Source organism: Ammodytes marinus, assembly GCF_949987685.1.
Source record: "Ammodytes marinus genome assembly, chromosome: 8".
In the NCBI taxonomy this organism is placed as follows: Eukaryota; Metazoa; Chordata; class Actinopteri; order Uranoscopiformes; family Ammodytidae; genus Ammodytes; species Ammodytes marinus.
The window spans coordinates 5118201-5140337 of NC_137212.1; the positions used below are offsets into that span (position 1 = coordinate 5118201).

Genomic DNA, 22137 nt, shown 5'->3' on the forward strand with positions numbered 1-22137 from the left:
AAAAAATCTATTGTCACCACTTCATACTGCCACCTTTTCCAAGTGACCATCGATTGCTAGCTCATCTGAAAACCCCTTCAAGAACTTGACAAACCTTTTTTCAACTCTTAAGAGAAAAAGAAAAGCACTAAAATAAAAGAGTATTAAATGTTGGCATATGACAAAATGAGGAAGAAACAAAATATACAGCACAGAAAAAACATTTTATGAAATATGCAAAAGGCGCTATGTTGCTTTGAGAAACAACCCCGTTTCAGCCCACGCACCAAATATAAGCCAGTCTTCACTGAAGACCCCTCGTCCCAAATTACTCCCACCCCCCTCCCCCCCACCCGCTCATACACACACACAAACACTCATTCACTCACACACACACACATCACGAAACACGATTACGTCACTAAGCCTGTTAGTTTGTTGAAAGGTGTAGCCCTGTGCAGCTCATTCTGATAGGGGAGACTGGGGAGACTGGGTGCAGTCGTTCCACTGGTCCGTCTCGGGGTTGTACAGCTCCAGGGTGTTGAGGAACTCGTTGCCGTCGAAGCCGCCCACAGCGCAGATGGTTTCTCCCAGCATGGCGAGCCCCGCGTTGCTGCGAGATGACGTCATACTACCCAGCATCCTCCACTCGTTACGGGCCGGCTCGTACACCTCCACACAGCGCAGCGCGTGGGACCCGTCGAACCCGCCCACCACAAACACTTTGCCTGGACAGAGGGAGAGAGATCGGTGTCAAAATTAATCACCCAAATTTAAGCAACCACGAGGAACTTTCAGTTTGTTGATTCTAGCGCCTGCTGTTCTCAAGATCTTTGCTAGCACTAACCGGCGCCGCGTGCATTTGTTTAGGAAGCATAAGAAAGAGACGGCACGATGCTTGGCCATGAGGTAATGTATTTATATGTGACTATGTAAGATTAATAATAAATTACTTAAATAGTGTTTTCTATGATGGTCTCGTTTGCTGTTACAGGTAATTTATGATCATCAGAGGAAAAATTAGACTGTTTCATAAACATTTAAAATAGGAGGTCTAAGTAAAAGTAGAAAAAATTAGAAATGAGACATGACAGAAAATGAGTGTTTACCTGCGTGGACAGCGATGCCGGCGCCTCTGCGAGCCACGTTCATGGGAGCGATGAGCGTCCAGGTGTTGTTCTCCGGGTTGTAACGTTCCACAGTGTTCAGACAGTTCCACGACTCCGCTCCTCCGATCACGTACATGAAGCCTTCCAACTCGCACACCGCAGCCTGGTGCCTCCCTGGAAACACAGTCAATTCATCAATATTACTTCACAATTTCATTTAGGAAATAGAGATTTTTTTTTTTTTAAGCATTGTTATGCTTTATTAGACAGTGTGGCGAGACAGATGAAATGGGGCAGAGAGGAGGATGACATGCAGAGAAAGACCACAGGCCAGATTCAAAACCAGTGGTCTGCTGCTACTGAGGGCACTTTAACCACTACACCACGAGCGCCCCATATAATGGAAATTCTGACGCATTTGAATGTAATTTTAATAAACCCTTATCCAAGTATTTAAAAAGGGCAATCAAAGTGAAGAACCTATGTAAAGGAAGTTCAATTCAAAACTTTTACAGGATTTATTAAACCATGAACTGTTCTGATGAACTGTAATCCTACTGTTGGTCTCATTCTTAATTCGCTTTCTTCATTCTCAAGTCCAATTCTAATATAACCTTTAAATTGAAGTCACAGACATTAGTAAAGTGCATGTCGTTAGCATAGCATAATTGCCTAAATCATATTTACTCTACATCTACTTTCCCCTACTCTATAACCCTTAAAATATGACTTGGGCAATTATGCTATTAGGCTAACGAAAAAGTAGATGTAGAGTAGAGTAGATGTAGAGTAAAAGTAGAGTAGAGTAAATATGATTTAGGCAATTATGCTACGAGGCTAACGATGTGGGATAGTGTGGTTACGTACTGATGTTGAGGGAGGCGCAGTTGGACCAGGTTTTGGTCACTGGGTCAAAGGCGTCACAGTTCTTCAGACCTTTCTGTCCACAGGGGTCCGACCCGCCCACCACGTACAGCTTGTTGTTCAGGGAGCACACGCCTTTAAACAGAGAGGACGGGTTAGATTTAGTTTACTCACACGTCACCAGCATATCATTGGGACGGGAATGAGCAAAAAAATTAAAAATAAATAGCCTAAAATGTAAGAATTTCAATTATCAGTTTAACACAAATTACAAGTGAGGTCAGTAAATAATATACTGAAAATAGCAATTAGTTAGAAATGAATCGTCTTTAGTCGCATATGTGAAAAGTTGATTAAATTTGCGGTGATAACCTCAATAGGGACATTAATGTACACTGGTACAGCGTGTCCATTGTTAATCGTTTCAAAAATGTAATAAGGAAAATGTGAATAAAAAATGTGAATATTACAGTAGTACTAAAGATGTCAGTTAAATAATGTATATTTGTACTATGTAATATTTGTATTTTGTATTTATGCAATGTTGAATGTCTTGTTAAGTTTAATTTTTTGTATGGACCCCAGGAAAAATAATTGTTGTGTAACTATGGTAATAACTAATTGGGATCCTAAATTGAAAAAATAACAATATTAAACTGACACATACAGCAGTGAATGAATGGTTGCTGCAGCCACTGACCTGCATTGCAGCGGTTGGTCCTCAGCTCTGGCACTTGGGCCCATTCATCAGTGTTGGGATCGTACCGCTCCCCACAGCTCAGCTCGTCAGAATGTCCATTAGATCCTCCGATCACGTACAGCTGACCCTGCAGGGCGGGACAGGGAGAGGCATTAGGGGATGATGCATTAAACTGTGGTTTACACTTTACTTTTGTTGCCTTCTGTACTTTGAAATACTGACATTAAAAAAAAAGGTGGAGTAAGTCATTCTGGAGAACGCTTGTTGTAAAACCACATAATATTTTAATATATCCTCACAATCTGCTACCTAAAAAAGGTACTGTGTGCGTGCTGAAACAAAAGCTGGTGTTAATAAACAGCCTAGGCTCTGTAAACTGTCATGTACACAAAGGGGGCCCACCTTAGCTAGCAACATGCCCATTTAAAGAGCCAATGCTGTGTATTAAAACATTTCAATTTTTTTGTGTGCCATATACAGTCAGGTAGTGGAGCATGAGGAGATATTCACTGATTTAGACAACAAGTGTTCTCAAAAACCGCTGACTCCTCTTTTAATTTAAAAAAATGTGGATAGATTAGCTAGGTATTTACCCAGGACAATACAAACCTGTTCAAACACTTGACATCTGCACTTAACGTGTCACTTTATCGTAGAGTAAATAAATCGACAGAGATGAAGAGGAATCATAAACGTACCATGAGCACAGCCATCTGGAAGCGAGCCCTGGGAGTCCGCATGGGCGCGATGAAGGTCCAGCGGTCCTCTTTGGGGTCGTAACACTCCACCGTCCTCAGACACTCTTCTCTGTTGTAGCCTCCTGCAGCAACAGCAACGAACATCCATCAATCAATCAATCAATCAATCAATCATCTTTATTTTCACCCAACAGACACTAAGGTTTCCCTCATTTACAGTGATGACGAGCTAGTAAATCAAGGTTATTATTAGGGCTGGGTATCGTCAAGGACTTCGCGATACGATACATCACGATATATTGCGTGTCTTGATATATCACGATATATTGCGATATTCCATAAACAAGTTGCCTTGTCAAACATAACAGCACAATATATTGATAATTGCACAGACAAATGGATTATAACATGAGCTCCATATTAAAACTTAAATAATCTTTCTTTAAGAGGATAAAGGAAAATATATACAACCGTAAAAGACACATTACTGTAATCATTCTTTTTAAAAAAGGCAATTCAAATTTGGTATGAACAAATCAGGGCTATCATTCGTTTGCCACATCGGCCAGCTCTACATACATTGTTGCAACTCCAATAACATGCATATTTATACAGTCACTTTTCTGCAATCTTCATTCCAACCCAGCTTGCGTGCTAACCTGCTACGATCGAGTCCCCTCTCTCTCTCTCAGCTCTTATTTACAAAAAGTGACAGCTAGTTTTTTTTATTCAATAATCTTTCTTTAAGAGGAAAAATGAAAATATATACACAACCATAAAAATACACATAACTGTAATCAGATTTTTAAGCCCTGTTTAGTGCCCTGTTAGGTTGGCACTTCATTCATCCAAAAGTATGTTTGATCAAGAGGAACCTTCCTTCATTTTTTAGTTTGGTTAAGGCGAGGTTTGCACTTTATTCCGTCACGTTGGTTAGGTCATTTATGAAATTAAAAATAGATACTATATAATTCACGTTTCTGTAATCTTCATTCCAACCCAGCTTTCGTGCTAACCTGCTGCAATCGAGTCTCCCCTCTCTCTCTCTCTCTCTCAGCTCTTATTTACAAAAAGTGACAGCTAGTTTTGGATTCATAAATCTTTTTTTCAAGAGGAAAAAGGAAAATATATACAACCAAAAAAAGACAGATTTTTAAGCCCCGTCTATTGCTAACCTGCTGCGATGAGCTTTCCGTTGAGAGCGGCGGTGCCCAGGCCTGAGCGAGCGTAGTGCATGGGAGCGAGCGGCTGTTCCTCCAGCTCCTCGGGCGAGGCCTCGAAGCTGAGGCTCTTGGTGAGGCAGGGGGTGGCGGAGGGGGACGTCTGGGGGCTGCTGCGGCCGTGCAGGAAGATCACACACAACACTCCGTCCAGCACCGCCAGGCACAGGTAGGTGTTGTCTAGGGGAGAATGGAGATGGTTAAGAGGGGAACAGGTAGGTAATGTCTAGGGGAGAATGTAGATGGTTAAGAGGGGAACAGGTAGGTAATGTCTAGGGGAGAATAGAGATGGTTAGGGGAAATTAACTTGTAGATTTTATTATGAAACTTCTCCACTTGATAACTGACTGTAAAACATTTTTTTTGTATGACTTTTTTTCCATAGATGTTTGAATAAATATTCATATTTGGCATATCTAGCTAATGTTACATCATATTAACAAGTTATTCTATAAAAACCAGACAAGGTTCTTAGAATGATTATGCAAAGTTCAGCCGATATAAGTGTTTTTGCCTTCAGTGTCTCGCCTTATGTTGTTTTGAAGTCTTGTAGCCTGTAAAATCATGGTTGAATGCACTTAATGGAAGCCGCTTTGGATAAAAGCGTCAGCTAAACAAAATGGAATGTTATTATTTAACATATGACATTTCACATGCATTTCATTCCCACACACACACACACACTTACTTGTGGTCTTCTCTGAGGCGATGTACTTCCACTCCCTGCGTGTGTGTTTGGGGGCGTTGTTGGCCTGGTTGGAGGGCGACAGACTTCCAGAGGAGCTGCAGCTCATCTGCCTCTGCGTGGTGCAGCTCTCGCGTACCGGCTTCTTCTGCAAGAGCACAGGGCAGCTATAGAAGCCAAGCTCGCTGCACGGGCCCAACACTGGCCTACTGCACACTCACACTCACACTAACTAATCATCATCATCACACTCCCCTATTCAAACTACGCCTCCATTCAGCTGGTACTAGAGGTGACAGTAAATAAACCAGCATGAATATTGTCCCGTTTTGAAATCTGACGCGATCTCAACCGCCATCAACACAGCACTGCAAACTACAGTCCCAGACCAACCGACACTCGGGTCTAAACAGCACACAGTTCACCCACAGCTTAGTAGAGATCGCCATCGCAGTCTGTTCTCAACTGGATGATATTGGCTGGAAAATCTATTTTTTTTCTAAGCTCAACAGCACAGCAACAGGCATCCTAGCTGATTTATGGCTGATTTACTGAAATTAGTCAGTATATTATGGCCAAATTATAGTATTAAAAGGGTAGTCTCAGTTTTGATTCTCCAGAATCACTGACTCCACCTTTAAAATGAGCTGTATCTACTTCCAGCCAGGCACAGAGGCGTAGCTGTAATGTCTCTTAATGCATCGGCCGGGGGCAAAAGCTCTATTTAAAAACACAACAAGAGCTACACACTCCTCCTTTGGTTACAGTGAAGCCCGGCACAAGCAGCTGTGGAGTACCTGGACGAACTGAAGGTGTTCCTCGTCCATACCGATGCCACCAAACATCTCCCTGTGCCCCTCAGTGTGGCCCTCACTGCCCAGCCCGCCGTCCAGCAGCCTGTGGTCAGGGGAGTAGTACAGCGTTTGCACCTGCAAGACAAACAGGAACAACGACCATGTGGCTGTCTCCATGGCAACACACTGACTTGACTTTGACTTGACAGCCCCAGTATAAAAAGGGGGGGATGGGAAGAGAGAAGGAAAGAGGGGAGGAGGCGGCTATAGCTGTGAAAGAGGGGGGGGGGGAAGGGACAACCGTGGATGGCCTGGAATCTTCAGTCGCTGCTCCCGATTGGAAAACGTTCCTTTAAAAAACACACACGGTGATGCTGCCATTTTGCATAGAGCGGGTTAACAGTGGTTTGAGAGCTCAAGAAGGTGCTAGAAGGTATCACGTGGCATTCCCTTAAATTGCATGTTAAAAAAAAAAGAAAAAAAAAAAAAAAAGGAGGGAGCTGGAGAGGAGAGAGACGTCGCTGCATCTGGAAAGATTCTTCTGTGGAGAAGTGAAGAGGCTTCATGTGGCTGTGTGTCCACCTCGGCTGGTCCGTTAGCTGAGGGTTGTTGGTTATTGGTGATGGCGGCCCTCAATAAGGCAGTCAAATCCAGGTTACTATAGTGCATTTAAGAGCTGTTTTGGAAGATTAAGCCAATTGTTATCAAATGGTAGATAAAAGAAATTAAATTCTGGTTGAGCCAGGAAAAAAAAGTGAGATATGTCTACAAGTTGTCATTTATTGGCCACAAATAGGGCAGTCAAATCCAGGTTACTAGTGCATTTTTGTGCTGTTTTTTGTAAGAACTATTAAGATTGATGATAAAGAAATAAAATTCTGGTCAGGTTTTTTTTTTTTTTTTTTTTTTTTTTTTTTTTAAGGAAAAGAAACAAAGCAACCAGTTCCTATAAATATATTAAGTGGGGAGATGTTGCACACAATTAAGGGATGTTGTATAAAATGTAGGGCTGTCTTAATTAACGCAACAATAATGCATTAACGCAATATATATATTTTTTTTTCTGCGATTATGACCCTCAGCCCGCACCGTAGTTTGGGAATTCAGGGAATCGACTGAGAAGTTTTGTTGTCTATTGTAAAACAGACACAAGCCTCCATGAGAAGAAATGGATAATGTACAGAGGCTCCAAAGCCCTGCCAGATGGTTCTCTAAACAACACCAACGTTATTTGCATTTACTGCCGCGTTGCCACTGGATTACAACAAGCCAGTTTGACTAAAAGCATTGAGCTGACGCAGAGAGCTCTTATCATCCTCGACCAAAGGCAGACCTATGTTTATGCTCTTAGGATATGTTTTGAGCCTGCAGTATTCAAAAGTACCAAATACATCTGATTGACAAATAGCTGTGACACTGCTTACAGAAACAAGTTCATATGCTTTTCAAATACAAAGAATTGGACTCTGGCCTTCCGCCTTTGGGGATATATGGAGAATATTCTGGAGAGTATTTGTCTTTTTTCTTTTAAATGCAAAAATAATAATAATAATCATGCATTTTTGTATAAAGCAAGCATATTTTTCTACTCCCACGTTGAAAAGAGTATTAAAATAATATATATATATATATATATATAGCTTTAAAAATGTTCATTTACAACTGAATTTTCTTTTAACAATGATGCGATTCATCATGACTAAATATTTAAAATCGATTGGATCATTTCAAATTAATAATTAATTTGTGGTCAAGTAAAAGCTAGAATTTGTACTGAGCAAATCTCTAAGAGCATGTCTTCATGCTTATATTCAATATATTTTTCTGTCCAATGCCTCATTCGAATGGCTCCAGAATGTGCCAGTAGATAAATAGGCCTAAGTATATCTTGTGATATTATGCAGTTAAGATAATTTCATTCAAAATATTTCTTATAAAATGGTTTGTGAGCAGTATGTAGTGGTGGTAAATGCAGAAATGGGGTATATGGGGAGCATCTGTTTGTACATATGTGTCCAGGTGGACAGATGGGAAGCGCGTTGTTGCTTGGCTGCAAAGAGAGCGCTGCTTTAGAGGCCGTTTCGCGCCTCTTGACTCTCTGACTCATTTACCCTGGCGGCTCAGTCGTTTGGCTCCTCAGTCTTGGTCTCCTGCGTCTGCTATTAAAACCTAAAGGAGAGATAAATCAACGAGGGGGGGGAGCCTGTTAGTGCTGGAGTGACATGTACGCACCTGTGTAGATCAGATAAGTCAAGTAGTAAGTGGCAAGTGAGACAGTAGAATCTAGAAACGGTCACACACAAACACAAACCTTTAGAGAATTTTTTTTTTTTGTGTGTGTGTTTTTTTCAGCAGTAGAGGAGCATTGTATGAATTGTACGAATACTTAAGATGGGGGTTTTTGTGTAAGCCAAAAAAACCAACCACATACCCAAAAAATACAGTGGGAATAAACAAAAGAACGAATCAAAACGAGAGCAAAAACAGCCGCTCTTTTTTCAGCTCACCTCTAATGTGTAGAGTATGGTTCAGTGGTACAGAGATTTCTTACTGCGAAAACCTCAACAAATCAGAGAGGAAAACAAAAAACAAACAATCCTGACATAGCAGTAGCAGCATGACAGTGGCATGCCATTTTCTCTACTTCAGTGACTCCAGCCCCTCTTGATGACTCGTTAACGTCAAAAACAGAGGGAGTGAGATGAGAGGGGGACGGGAGGGGGAACGAGGGAACAGGGGTTTAAGGAATGAATGGAATATCAGCCTTTGAGATTTGGAGACTGTAAGGCTGTAGAAACCCCGGTTACGGTACTGACCTCCTCCATGAGACGTTCCAGTTGGTCTCCGTTCTCCCACAGGCTGCGCTGAACCCAGTTGAGAACCTTGGAGTAGAGCTTCCCGTTGCTGGGCAGAGAGAGGTTGTCTTCTAGCATTACTTCTAACTGTAAAACAGACAACGGAAGAGAGGGAGGGGTTGGTTGAAACATTAGTTCGCTTTTAAATGTTTTATCATATTTTACTTTTTTTTTTAAATGTTTTATTTCTATTCATTCGCTTTTCAAATGTGTATTATGTATTTTAATCTTGCCCCTGTAAAGCACTTTGAATGGCCTTGTGTCTGATTTGTGCTATATAAATAAACTTGCCTTGCCCACACATTCAAGGATTAAAATGTGATAAAGTGAATGCTTAACTAGAAGAAATGAACACTGGACTTTACTGCTCACTGAACAACTTGATCTCACTGGCTGATTATTCATTTATCTACAGAATAGAAAAGGAATTGGCCACTACACATTAAGTTATGTTGCTTTGTTGGTCAATCAACACAAGGCTACATTGAAATTTGTCTTTTCGCATATCCCCTCTCAAGTTACCACACTTCGGAGGGGGTCAGAGCTCAGGGTCAGCCATAGTACAGTACCCCTGGAGCAGTTTGGCGTTAAGTGTCTTGCTCAAGGACACAATAGGCTCGTTCGACCTAACTTTCAGCTCGTCTGGAAAGTAGACGAGAGTAGCCGAGTGCAGTCGGGGGAGTGACGAAAATGCCTGACTGAAGCCGGACAGCTCCGAGTCGGAAGTAGCGTCCTTGTTGCGGATGCAGTTCGTTTTCTAGTTTTATTTTGAAGGCCTATTAGAAACATATTCGCAGGAGAGTCACACATGCTACAACCGATTAGAAGCAGAACACAACACAAAGACGAGTAAAGACTTTAAAAGCGAGGGGCATTTTCAAAACAAGAAACGAGATATAATATCCCCATTCCCCACACATCTTTATCTTTCTTGTTACTTTACTAGAACACCTACTTTTAAGTGATAAAGAATAATTTACAAGAATAATTTACAAATCCAAATAAAGGAGGTTTAGTATTTCTCCCTTCACATAACGAATATGATCGGCCTAAATAAAGAAGGTCTAAGAAAAGATCCCTTATTATTATTGTAGAGATGGATATGATGAACTGTATTATGATGTGTAACAAACAAACTACTTGTTGTAGTTTTGGTCTGGCTTTGCGACACTACATGTAAAATACAATCCCCAGACCATTTAGATCACTTGAAATAAGCCTATGATTTAATCTTAATGGTATAAAAATCACTTCACCAAGATCTTATGTGACTCAAGTTTGTGTTCACTTTTAAATATATCTATACAGGAGAGTTACACATCCAAATTATTTCTATGTCAAGGGTTCAGAGGTTTAACTCTGATTAAGTACATTTCTGCTTAAATGCATATTGTGGCGGCCTAATGATTAAACATAAATTAAAATCAAAAAGAATGGATCGTAATTTAATTTTGAGCGGTGATGTCAGACTTTTGCCTAACCAATTGGGGAAACGCATCAAAGGCACGAGGTTTAAACTCCCAATTAGCGCTCAGCTCCGCCTGTCAGCAAGACGTTTCCCATCAGACATTTCGCTCCCGCAGCCCGTGGGGAGCAACTGCAGCGACTTGCTCCAGTGTCTGTGTCCGTCTTGATACCGCGGGACTTCAAAGTCTCAAGCAGCCGAGCCGCAGCCAGCCACGGGTGCAAGTGGGACAAAAAGTCTAACCATAATGCAGTGCGCTCAGCAAGACGAGCGTCATAATTGCGCAGGTCTTAGCAAGACGGCGACAGGTCGAACGAGCCTAATGGTAGAGATTGTGGGCAGGGCTCTGTATATGTTAATACAGGCCACCACTAGCCACGACACATGGTTGATGTAGTTTAATTACTTTAATAGTGACAGGAATATACTCTCAGATCCTATTAACTTGTTTGGTAACCGCCCACATCATTCGTTAAACCTGAAAGCTTGGAATGAATCACCGGATGAGATCATGTATCTTACAGTAAGTCTCAAAAAACAGAGCTTTTGTACACTGAGGTTGCTTTGATCTAATATATATATATATTTTTTTTTTAAAGATATTTTTTGGGCATTTTTATGCTTTATTGACAGAGACACAGAGGTGAAATGGGGCAGAGAGGGGAGTGACATGCAGAGAACGACCGCGGGTGGGAATCGAACCCGGGTCTGCTGCTGGGCCCGGCCTGGGGGGGACGCCCTACCAACTGAGCTAAAGGCGCCCCCTGATCTAATATCTTTAATCTTCACATTCAAAATCCTTATAGCTGTGATACTTGGGACAGCAGCAATACATCTCATGATTATAGATACATGGCAAGTTTGTGGTTTCAGGAACATTTTAATATTTCAATAGTCCTCTCGATTGTTCTACTTTCAACTGGACCAATAGATAATTGATATACTTTTGATTTTGAACACATACAATCAAACAAACACCTGCACCCTCACAACACATACAATCAAACAAACACCTGCACCCTCACAACACATACAATCAAACAAACACCTGCACCCTCACAACACATACAATCAAACAAACACCTGCACCCTCACAACACATACAATCAAACAAACACCTGCACCCTCACAACACATACAAAGTCAAACAAAAACAACAACAAAAAAGATATTTGATATACTATTGATATAGATTTTTTTAATTAAGGATCTGCAGTCCAAAATATCCTAAATTTAATTCCAAGTGTTCATGACTTAATCACTTGTAAAGTCCTTACACTGAACCAAAGCCTACAGACAGTAACCTGCCTTAGTAGGCCACATATGATGCATTTTAAGTCGGCTGCCTGAAATACATTCTCAGCAGTAGTACTTAGCAGCGGGACAATCTATAAGGACATCTCATGTCAAAGTCAGACAGTTAAAAATACAAAAGCTTATCTGTTATGTGTTCAACTTATGACCTGGACGGTTTGAATGCAGCAGCAAAAGAGACAAGGATAGAATCAAACATCCAGCGACCAACTTCAGCAGTCACTGTATATATTAATATAAAGTACAAACGAGGGATGGGCATGATTAATCGATGATCGATAACTGATCGTTAAGAATTTTTTCGATTACGCGACATTTTATCAATCCAGTAGAGGTTGTGTTGCTTAGTGTGAGTCTTGAAGCAATGCAAACCCATTTACCATTTAAGAGCACCGCAGCATTTGCTCATTGTCGTTTGGCACTGAGCCTTGAGATTTTATGAGAGTGATATATATATATAGTTTTTATTTATATTTTAAGTAAAACAGTTTCACTTTAACCTTGTCTTGTTGTTGGACTATAAGCTCTTAAAAAAAATGCTGAATTTTGTATTTTCTGTTATAGGCAGGACAGAAAAAAAACAAAAAAAAATAAAAAAAACATTCTGGAATACATGTCATTCTAACGCAGTACCTTGAGGCGGGGGAGTTTGAGGAAGTCCTCGTGTTCGGACACTTCCAGCAGATGGTCCTGGATGTAGACGTCCACCTTGGCCAACACCTGGGCGTCTCCCATCGCGCTCGCAAAGTTACGGAAAGAGATGGCGTTCTGGGAATCCATCTTAGACAGCAGGTAGTCGCCACAGATCTGGGAAGTGGGAAGAAGGGATAAGTTATTCAGTAATTGAAATCACATTGCAATTTAACTCATCCTTTTTTTACTTTCTATTCTATTTTATATATAGCGTTTTATATTGTACAAAAAAAATGATTGAACTAATTAGTATTTAGAATTTATCCAATGTATTTTTATGATTCCTATTGCACCGTGTGCCAGAGATAAACACCATTTCGATTCTGATGTATGTCTTGCATATATCAGAACTGACAATAAAATAATTTGACTTTGACCAATAGGGCTTTGTTCAAAATATTGATAAGGTGATAGAACGTGATATTTGTTTTCGTGACATCTGTATTGTATTGCAAGGTCCAAAAATCCATATTTTATAAAACGGGTTCTGAACTACAACCCTCTGTAACTCTAGATGTCGCAATATAGCCAGCTGCCTCGAACTGTTGGGTTTGTGAATTCATGATAAAGTGATGAATTGAATAGTTTTAACTACATTTTTCTGGTGAATTATCAATACAATGTGATGTATATTAAGACCAGCCAGATCGTGCCCAGCAACTTGTATTTCAGCTTTCCGAAGTAACCTGTAGAAGGCATGTGTGTTCCAAAATGGCAGCATTGGTGAAGTGCGTGTTAATAAAATATCAGATTAGGTGAAAAAACAAAACCTGTTTGACTCGTTCCATCTTGAACCGTTTGGCTGCAGAGTAAACTTCCTTCACCAATTCCTTGTCTGCCTTAAGCCTTTGTTACACACACACAAGACGAAGAGAAAGAAGATATTTGTTAATCATTTTCGACAGTTGAGAAGCTCAGTCCTCTTTACTGCATGTCTCTCCCGATTTCCACACTATCCATCTGACTTCAACTAGCAGTTAAAAAGGTTAAAATACCTAAGAAATACACTTTTAAAAAAAAATAATAATAATTTGTCAAAAGCCTGGTGTGACTCACTGGGCAGTGTAGGCGTAGTTGAGCAAGATCTCCACAGCCTCAGGGTCCAAGTCTTCAAAGGTGACGTGAGAGACTCCGTGGGGCTCGTTGTCACTGTTAAAGATCTCAAACAGGTAGGGACTGCAGCAAGCCAGCACAGCGCGGTGAGCCATCAACTCATGACCGCACACCTGGACAGAAATCAAGATAAGGAGGAAAAAGAACCATTAACATGTGTATTAGTTTGTGAAAAAAAAATATATATATATAAAAACATACTTCTTTTTAAATTAAAACATTAAAATAAATGTATTAAAGGAAAGTGCTACAAAACATTGTGATTTAAGTGTGGAAATAAATTAAGATAAGGAGGAAAAAGAACCATTAACATGTGTATTAGTTTGTTTACATTTTTTTTTTTTTTTTTTAAACAAAACATACTTTTTTTTAAGGGAACAGCAATAAAATATTATGATTTTAATGTTTCAACACTAAAAATAAGATAATAAATAAAACTGAATTTACAAAAGGTAATATGATAGTGGAAACATGTTCTCAAACTTGGCTTTAAGAGCAACTGAAACATGCCAGGAATCTCTTTTTTGTAGTTTTGCAAGTTTGGCAGCTTTTAACGTTTCATAAAATCAATGGTTTCTCTGAGTAAGTGCATTGACCCTTGTGAGAGTGACCCTGCGTTCCAATTCACATACTTTTTCCTTTTACTACACTGCATACTAAAGTACAGAAGAGTTTTAGGGCCACAGGAGAGAAAACAAAATCATAGAAAAAAGGGAGACTTTTTTTCATTATGTCGAGAAATGTCAAGAATAAAGACGGATACTCCAAAATGCTATTGGAGTTAGTGGGGCATTTATGTATTTTCAGCATACTACAATTGAGGTGCATGTATTGGGGACGTCCTAAATCCTGGCATACTAAATAGTATGCAAGTATGGGAATTGGAACGCAGGGTGAGTGTCTGTATGTAGCGTCTATCTTACCTGCAGTCTAACATCGCAGAACTGACCACTCTTTCTCAGAGCGTTCATTTTGGCCACGGTGGAATCCAGGAAACTCTCATCCTCGAAGATCAAATAACCGTTTGGAATCATCTTGGTGAATTTTGAAGGTATGTCTGAAAAGGAAAATTGTAAAAAAAAAAATATATAAATATACATTAACTATTGCCAAGTGAAGCAATAATACACAGACAGCATGCTTGTCTTCTACATGTTAATTTTGCACGTGTGTTCAATGATCGGTATGTCACAACTTCTTCGACAAATGTGTTTAAATCTTCCAATGTGCGCATTAACTCAAACACCACCCCAACCCAATGTAAAAAACATTTTTTTTTTTTTGCAGTTTCTATCACCATTTTCTTATGCAATACTTGTGCATAAAAGCAGGGAGACAGAAACGCAGCTATTGTCAAAGCATGCTTTACTAATTGATTGAGGCTAGAGGATTAGGATTACTTCCCTCAGATATACACATTGTCTATCCTATAATGTGTCCTATGCATAAATCAGGGTCTTACCTAATAGAGAACAATGTTAAATCCAAGGAAGAACCACTGCTGACAGTAGAACAAGGAACCGAATGGCGGTGGGGCGAATTCTAAGGCAAATCAAGACTGGAGAACACAGAGGAACCCAGAGTCTTGTTCAGGGACGGGACGGGGCGTTAGATGGAATGCCAGTGGACTGAACGGGCAAACAAGAGCAGCAGGGAGAGGGGGAGCAGCCGCACGGACAAACTATCAGGCTTGAAGCGACTGTAATCAAGTCCTCGGGATCCCGTTGGCTATAGAGTTGTCCTTATTCTGTGTTGGTCATACATTATAACCTGGAAGAGAAGGAGAGAAAAAACATGGGAAAAGGGCACGTTAGTTTTTGTCAAGCAATCGGCCAATTCGTTAGCCTCATAGCATAATTGCCCAAATCATATTTACTCTACTTTTACTCCTCGACATTTCACACATCTACATCTACTTTACTCTACTCTATAACCCTTAAAATACGACTTGGGAAATTATGCTATTAGGCTAACGAAAAGTAGATGTAGAGTAGGTGTGGAGTTAAAGTAGAGTAAATATGATTTAAGCAATTATGCTATAAGGCTAACGAAATGCGAGTCATATTGAAATTTATTTTAATTGCGTAAACTTGGAAACCATCCAGCGCTGACGTGCGTCGACTACTCCACGTGGTAAATCAAGGCAAAATGGTTTAGAAGTGGAAGTTTAGAACCTGGCCCTCCCTCCCAACTTCTCCATTTCAAATATTTCCGCTTCCCTTCCCTTCCCACAAGAAATTGTCAAAGCATGCAGTACCGGTAGATCTCACAATGTTGCCCAAAAAAAAAAAAAAAAAAAAAAAGATTCAGGAACTAATCAAATTATCCTCATTGAATCTCGAAGAAAAACAGGATTTCAGAATTATATTCCAATACGCTGTTGGTAGCTGAGCCCATGCCTTTAAGAAACTAGTCCATTTAGCGCTTTACTGTTCATATCCACACACCTGCTGCCATGTTCCACTGGGCCAAGTTAGACTGCTGAATCCATGTCTTGCCTTCAGTTCTCTCTCCACTCTCTTCCAATGCAATGCCGGTGCAACTCTATATAATGTGACATGCCCCTTTAAGTGGCCCCTCCCCTAGATATGGCAACCCCTTCCATTCAAGCGTGAACCTAAAAAAGGAAAATGTAGGAGGGAGCAATTTGTGACAGGGTTTCCACTGCCAAGTCAACTGGTGTGATTCAGAGAAGGTTCACTCAAAGTCATACAATGAATTCCGGTTCTGCCATCACGGGATCACAGGGACGCTATGTGCAATGTAACACTACTGCCATGCCCACAAGCTTCACCCACTCACTACTTCACATCCAATACAAGAATACATTTACATATGATGAAGATATTCTGTTTTTAAAGAGTTTGAATTTCACTAGACATCAATATCTCACAGATCTCGCTTGTACTAAATTAAATATTCAAGAAAAAAATAATACAATTGATGAGAGATACACTGATGAATGAATGTCATTTTGAGATAATCTTACGATATCTGCACTCTCAAGGCCGATTAAAAAAAATTAATAAAAAAAATTCTTCAGGCAGGCACTCCCGTCACTACTATCAAAACTGCAGTGTGAAGGTCAGTTAATAAATTAAACTGCCGTTCCAACAGTTTTATCACCGTGATCCCGTACGGGGGGAGAGGAGGAGAGATAGGCCGCAGCAGCTGCACCATAGTTCCCATGAAACTTTATCCATGCGCCATGTGACGAGGCGTTGCTAGATAGCATTGCTATGAGAAAGTGTTCTATATACAACTCACACTCATTAAAAAAAGCTGTGAAAAAACTCAAAGTGTTTCACATAGCGTACTTGTGATTCTAGCTGCCGTCAGTCAGTCGAACATTTCAGTTAAAAAAAAAAAATTGTATAAAAAAATATCAAAGTTGGATGTCTTAATAAGCTTTTACAAAAATCTGATTGAAAATAAATGTTCATAAATAATATAAAATTCAGTAATTTTTTTTCTTTAAACCGTTTACGAGACCGTTTGGGAGGTCAGTGTGGGTGTGGCCGTAACAAACTGTCTCCATGGCAACAGTCAGTTTTAATAGAACGCTTCAATGAGAGAACTGTCGTGATTGGTTCAAAATACTTATTGTGTAATAAGAATCAGAGCATAGCCCACTTCATCTAAAACCACATTTCTGTAAAGAGTATCAAAGCTAAATGGCAATATCTTTCATCTGGATTGATAAATCTGCCTTAACTCTTTTCAGATGCTTTACTACCATGCAACTAACTCCCTTAATTAGTGAGAAGGATTTTGTGGATGTTGGTTTACAAGGGGCTTTAAGTTAGCCTGGTCCAACCAGACCATCGTACTTCATTTCATTTGTACAGAAGGTCTGGAAGTGCTGCAATTGGCAAACGTTCACTCACTTGGAGGCGGGTGTCTGAAGTTTAAAACTATTGGATCTGCCCAGTGCCACTCTGGATTAGCCAACCAATCGCATAACATTTGGTCAGACGTATGTCATGACCTGGCTCTGACGGTGCGTTTCAGTTGTACAGGGAAATAGGAAATTTCCGACTTCACTATATTGTAGTCTATGGATCTACCGGTACCTGGCAACGGTAACTTGCTAGAGCCTAACGTTTAGTTATTTGGATGAGAAAGGTTGTAGGCGTCCATACTTTCCGGAGCAGATGCACTGGAACACAGACAGGTCGGAACTAGGAACTACCAAGTCGAAAATTTCCGAGTTCCGAGTATAAAGGAACGCAGCATTCAACTGAAACTGGAGCACGACTTTGACGTCATTGTTCTCAGCCACTTGCTCTGATCGCTGATTGGACCGCCAAAAATTTGGACGAGCAGAATCCCACTAACACACCCCACCCCCAGACTGACTACTGAAGTGAAGTGAAAATTGAGCGGAAGTAGGTAGGCGGGTGGAGCCAGGCTAGCTTTAAGTACTAGTCAATGATGAAACCCATGTTGCAGATAAGAGCCAGCTCAAACTCCTTTAAGAAAGAAAAAGGCATTTTACGATATCTTTTTCACTCGGTAAACATATACAACACTGATATGTCTGGTGACATATTCCATGGTGAGACTTCAGGCTAGAGAGTTGTTATCCGCGAATACAAAGTTAAAATCACAGCCAGCCTGACATGAGAGCAACAATTTGCCCTTTGTATATCCAGCTGAAATAATAACTGTCTTTTGCACAGTCAGATGGTTTGGACTAAAGTTGTACACACACACACACACACACACACACACACACACACACTAGTACCTTTCACACATAGCCTTCGGTTTTTTTCCAGGAATGTGACACTTGAAAAAAAAATGGTTTGACCTATTTGACCACACACACCCGCCCACCCACCCCCTCCACACACACACACACACACACACACACACACACACACACACACACACGCAGAAATGAATTAGAAAACTATTAAAAAGTATAATTAGTAGTACCATAAAAAGTAAATATTTGCTTTGCTCTATTAAAAGTATAAATACTTGTGCCATTTGATAACAGCCACACAGTCAGCTGAGATCGTTTTGAGATCGTTCAGACTATAAATATGTGAATCATGTTCAGTATGAGCGTTGGTAAACACACACCACGCGTGTTGGACGTGCCGTGTTGCACTGCACTACTGTTTTGATTATGGCGAAGGTGTGGAAGGCACAATTGTAAAACGACTAAGTAAAGACTGCTGGGAAGGGCGCCAACTGGTTTAATGGGTAAACGTGCAGCAAGTCTGGTGGCACATGTTGGATTATTTTTATATTTTATTTTTTTTTGCATTCAACTGAGAAGCATTCATTTAGCCTGTGTGTGTGTATGTGTGTGTGTGTGCGTGTAACACTGACCCAGTTTATGAGTTGTTTTGCAACATCTGGCATAAGATTTCCTCGTGGAGCTCAAAAGCTCAACTCCTACACATGGTTGGAGCAATCCACCATGTTTCTGCCTTAGGCCTGGCTCCTCTTTCATCTCTTCACTAGGCTAGCAACCAGCAACACTATGGCAACACACTAGGCTAGCAACACTATAAAAATGGTAAATGTAAATGTCCCCACTTATATAGCGCTTTTCCCTGGTTTTTCACAGACTCAAAGCGCTTTACATTGTTTTGTACACATTCACCCAATCACACTAACATCCATACACCGATAGCAGCAGCAGCTACCACGCAGGGTGCAAGCTAACTATCGGGAGCAATTCTATGACACTATGGCAACAGTTGTCTTCTAGATCATTCTCTGATACACAGTCGTTGCAGCCTTTAGTAAAAGCTGTGAATAAAATAAGAAACTTCCGTAGACAATTTTGTTTTAATCTTTACCAGGATTATTCTGGGAACTAACAAATGGCAATTCATTAATTCTGCTGTGTTTGTTTAGCATATGACACTGCATATCTCAAGTCAACTTTATCGTCATTTTCTACAAAGAGTGACAAGACGTATAGATATTTCCAAAATAGGTTTCTCTCCGACCCACGGTGCAATACTTACTAAGGAGAATAAAATAAAAAGATAAGTAATATTTACAATAAATACATTCTGAATTGTGCAACTAGTAAGTATTGAATCGTTGTCTTCTAGGAGGTACAGGGAAATGGTTTCAGTCACATGATGTGGAGACACTATTCATGTCCAAAAAACTACAGTGAGAATGTGTGAGATAACCATGACAACAGCAGTTCATTGACTACTAGCTGCACGTACAGTATTGAAGTATAGACAAAACTGCCAAGCCGATTTGTTGAGTTGTACATTTGGATAAATGGGACGTAACGCTTGGAAACCAGAAAACAAAAAAAGGAGAGAATACAAAAGCACAAAAGAGAAAGGGCGAGATTGTTCACAGACGGTGGCTCAGCTCTGAATGATTTTTCTCAACTGATTAGTCAGGCACAAAGGTACTAGGTCTGTCACTGTCCGAATAACCAGTGCTTGTTAGGCGGCCCCCCAGTGGCGAAGAGGGGCATTGCTGGATATGTCACCCATTTTTTTTACTGAGTGGAAATTTACAGCTTACATTTAACCATATCTTGATAGGATCGATGAGGGGTGCGACAATTTAAGAAAAAAAATAACATTGTGTTGCTGGTGTGTTTGTGCGAGTGTGTGAGTGTCTAAAAAAAAAAAAATACTGCTTTAATAAGGGAAATGTTGTATCAGAACTGCCCCCTCCCTGCCCCCACCCCATTCATAAAGCAGAGGAACTCATTTCGATCGACACCACTTAAGAACAATATGTCTATGAGTGCGCCATCTACGCCTTACAAGAGCCTGTCAGTGTCAACTATTTGTTTTTTTAACCCATTTCATAAAATCTTTAATCTACACAATCAGCTATTTTTGGGATTTTCCACGTGGTTGCCGGGGGCTTCACAACCGGATTAGAAGAAGCACAGTAGGTCACATACTACGCTGGAAAGGCTACGCACTAAAGCACTTTAGGATATCCGAAACGTCTAGAACCGTCTAGACAATTTCCTTTTGTACTGCACGATCGATACAGTCAATATTAACCCTTAACAGTCGACTGCAACAGTGATGCGTCTATATTAATGTCGAGATTGATCATGGCCTATACATGTAGATGTAACATTTTAAACCTAAATGGGGTGTTAGAAAAGGACCGTATGTACCCGTATGCTGCATTACATACAGACCCTGATTACCCTAACCCTTTCCACAATTGGTTTGGCTACTCGCTGCAAAGCAATGTCATCAATCTGCGTGCCTACTCCGCCTCCTACCCCAACCACCAAAAACTGGGTCAGTTACAGGCCCCCAACCGCGACCACTCCTCCCCCCCTTTAATAATCTGATTTACTCTAGTTTTACATGGAGTACAAACACACACACAGAGACACAAACACAAAATACAAATGTTTTTAGCGTTTAAAAATGAGATATGGCGTTGAATCTAGTAATGCTAAAAGGGATTTAGGAGATGTCTTTGTCAATGCATTTTAGCTTCCAGACGACACAACCTGCTGCTAGGCTAGGATGGTGATGTGGTGGCATGGCACAAACCGCCACTAGCCCAATAAACTCAACTAAACCACCGCTAATAAATTCAGGTTTTAGCCTAGGTCCGTTCTCAGAAATATAACAGAACTATCTCCACGTTAACGTAAGCTAGTAGTGGGGGAAAAGGCTACATACGCATGTCATTAGTAAACTGTAGCAGTATGCGACAAAGAGGCGGTTTGTGTGACATTGCCCGCGCCCGTTAACGTTACAATTGGCATTTCCAGAGGTTGCCACCCTGTCTGAGCAAAGACAACAGCTAGCTACACTATCCATTCACTCACTATGGTTAGCGCCACACAGATTTCTATCAGTAGCCGAATAATGGCGGTCACATTACCTTCCATTGTAACTAACGACACATTGATTTAACGGTTGTTTAACACATTTTGCCATGTTACTCGACAAAAAAAACTCAAACAGCTGCATTGCATGTATAAATCTTATAATGAAAAAAAAAATCTTACCTGTGGCGTTTTACAACAGACGATATTAGACATATTTAAAGCGAATTCAGAGTTGGTTGGTGGAGGGTGAAGGCAAAAACGCAACACAAGCTCGTCTGGCTGGTTGTCAGTAATCTGCTTGCTCTTCTGCTGAAAGAGAAATGCGTCCACTCTCGTTCCAGTCTGGACTAGATCTGACAGAATGGCCGGTTGCGGATGGTAACCAAGGCGCGCTCTCGCTGCCGCCACGTAATTTGACGTAATGTGACGTAATGACGTGGACGGTCCTACGCAACGCCTACTCCTACTAGGGTTAAAAAAACAGTGATTAAAAAAAAAGAAACCTGAAGGGCAGCTCATGCCTCTGCTAGGGAATTTCACTCCTACTGTCAAGATACAATTCCAAGGAATATAACATTTTTATATTGTTATCCAACAGCCATGGTGGAAAGAAGTAGCCTACTCAAGGGAATTATTAAGGTTTTAAACCTGCAGTGTGTAGAATTTTGAGATTTTTTTCATAGCAGACTTGGTAGAAAATAATGATAATATCCATTAGTATGTTCAATTTAGTGCATAATAGCTGAAAAAAAAGTAGAATAATTTTATTTCCCCTTAGAAAGGGTCTCTTATATCTCCGTATTTCTCCGTACCATGGACCAAACTACGGGCGCCGCCATTT

General features: G+C 40.5%; 1 protein-coding gene across 1 annotated transcript; it reads right to left on the reverse strand.

Moving 5' to 3' along the window:
* Positions 1-340: 340 nt before the first annotated feature.
* On the reverse strand, positions 341-21631 carry ivns1abpa (influenza virus NS1A binding protein a). The gene is made up of 15 exons (XM_080032738.1): positions 21477-21631; positions 14952-15259; positions 14413-14546; positions 13433-13602; positions 13147-13222; positions 12317-12490; positions 8866-8991; positions 6053-6184; positions 5259-5403; positions 4526-4750; positions 3351-3472; positions 2653-2779; positions 1956-2087; positions 1089-1262; positions 341-707 (listed from the first exon to the last, which is right to left on the reverse strand). Exons 3-15 carry the CDS (start codon positions 14521-14523, stop codon positions 442-444), a joined length of 1980 nt encoding a protein of 659 aa, XP_079888864.1. The 5' UTR covers positions 14524-14546; positions 14952-15259; positions 21477-21631; the 3' UTR covers positions 341-441.
* Positions 21632-22137: the final 506 nt, after the last annotated feature.

Coding starts and splice junctions, on each gene's coding strand:
- ivns1abpa (XM_080032738.1), bottom strand. CDS start 14,523: ATGATTCCAAACGGTTATTTGATCTTCGAGGATGAGAGTTTCCTGGAT. Junction 6,185..8,865: donor TGGAACGTCTCATGGAGGAG/GTCAGTACCGTA, acceptor TTTGTCTTGCAG/GTGCAAACGCTGTACTACTC. Junction 2,088..2,652: donor GACCAACCGCTGCAATGCAG/GTCAGTGGCTGC, acceptor CTCTGTTTAAAG/GCGTGTGCTCCCTGAACAAC.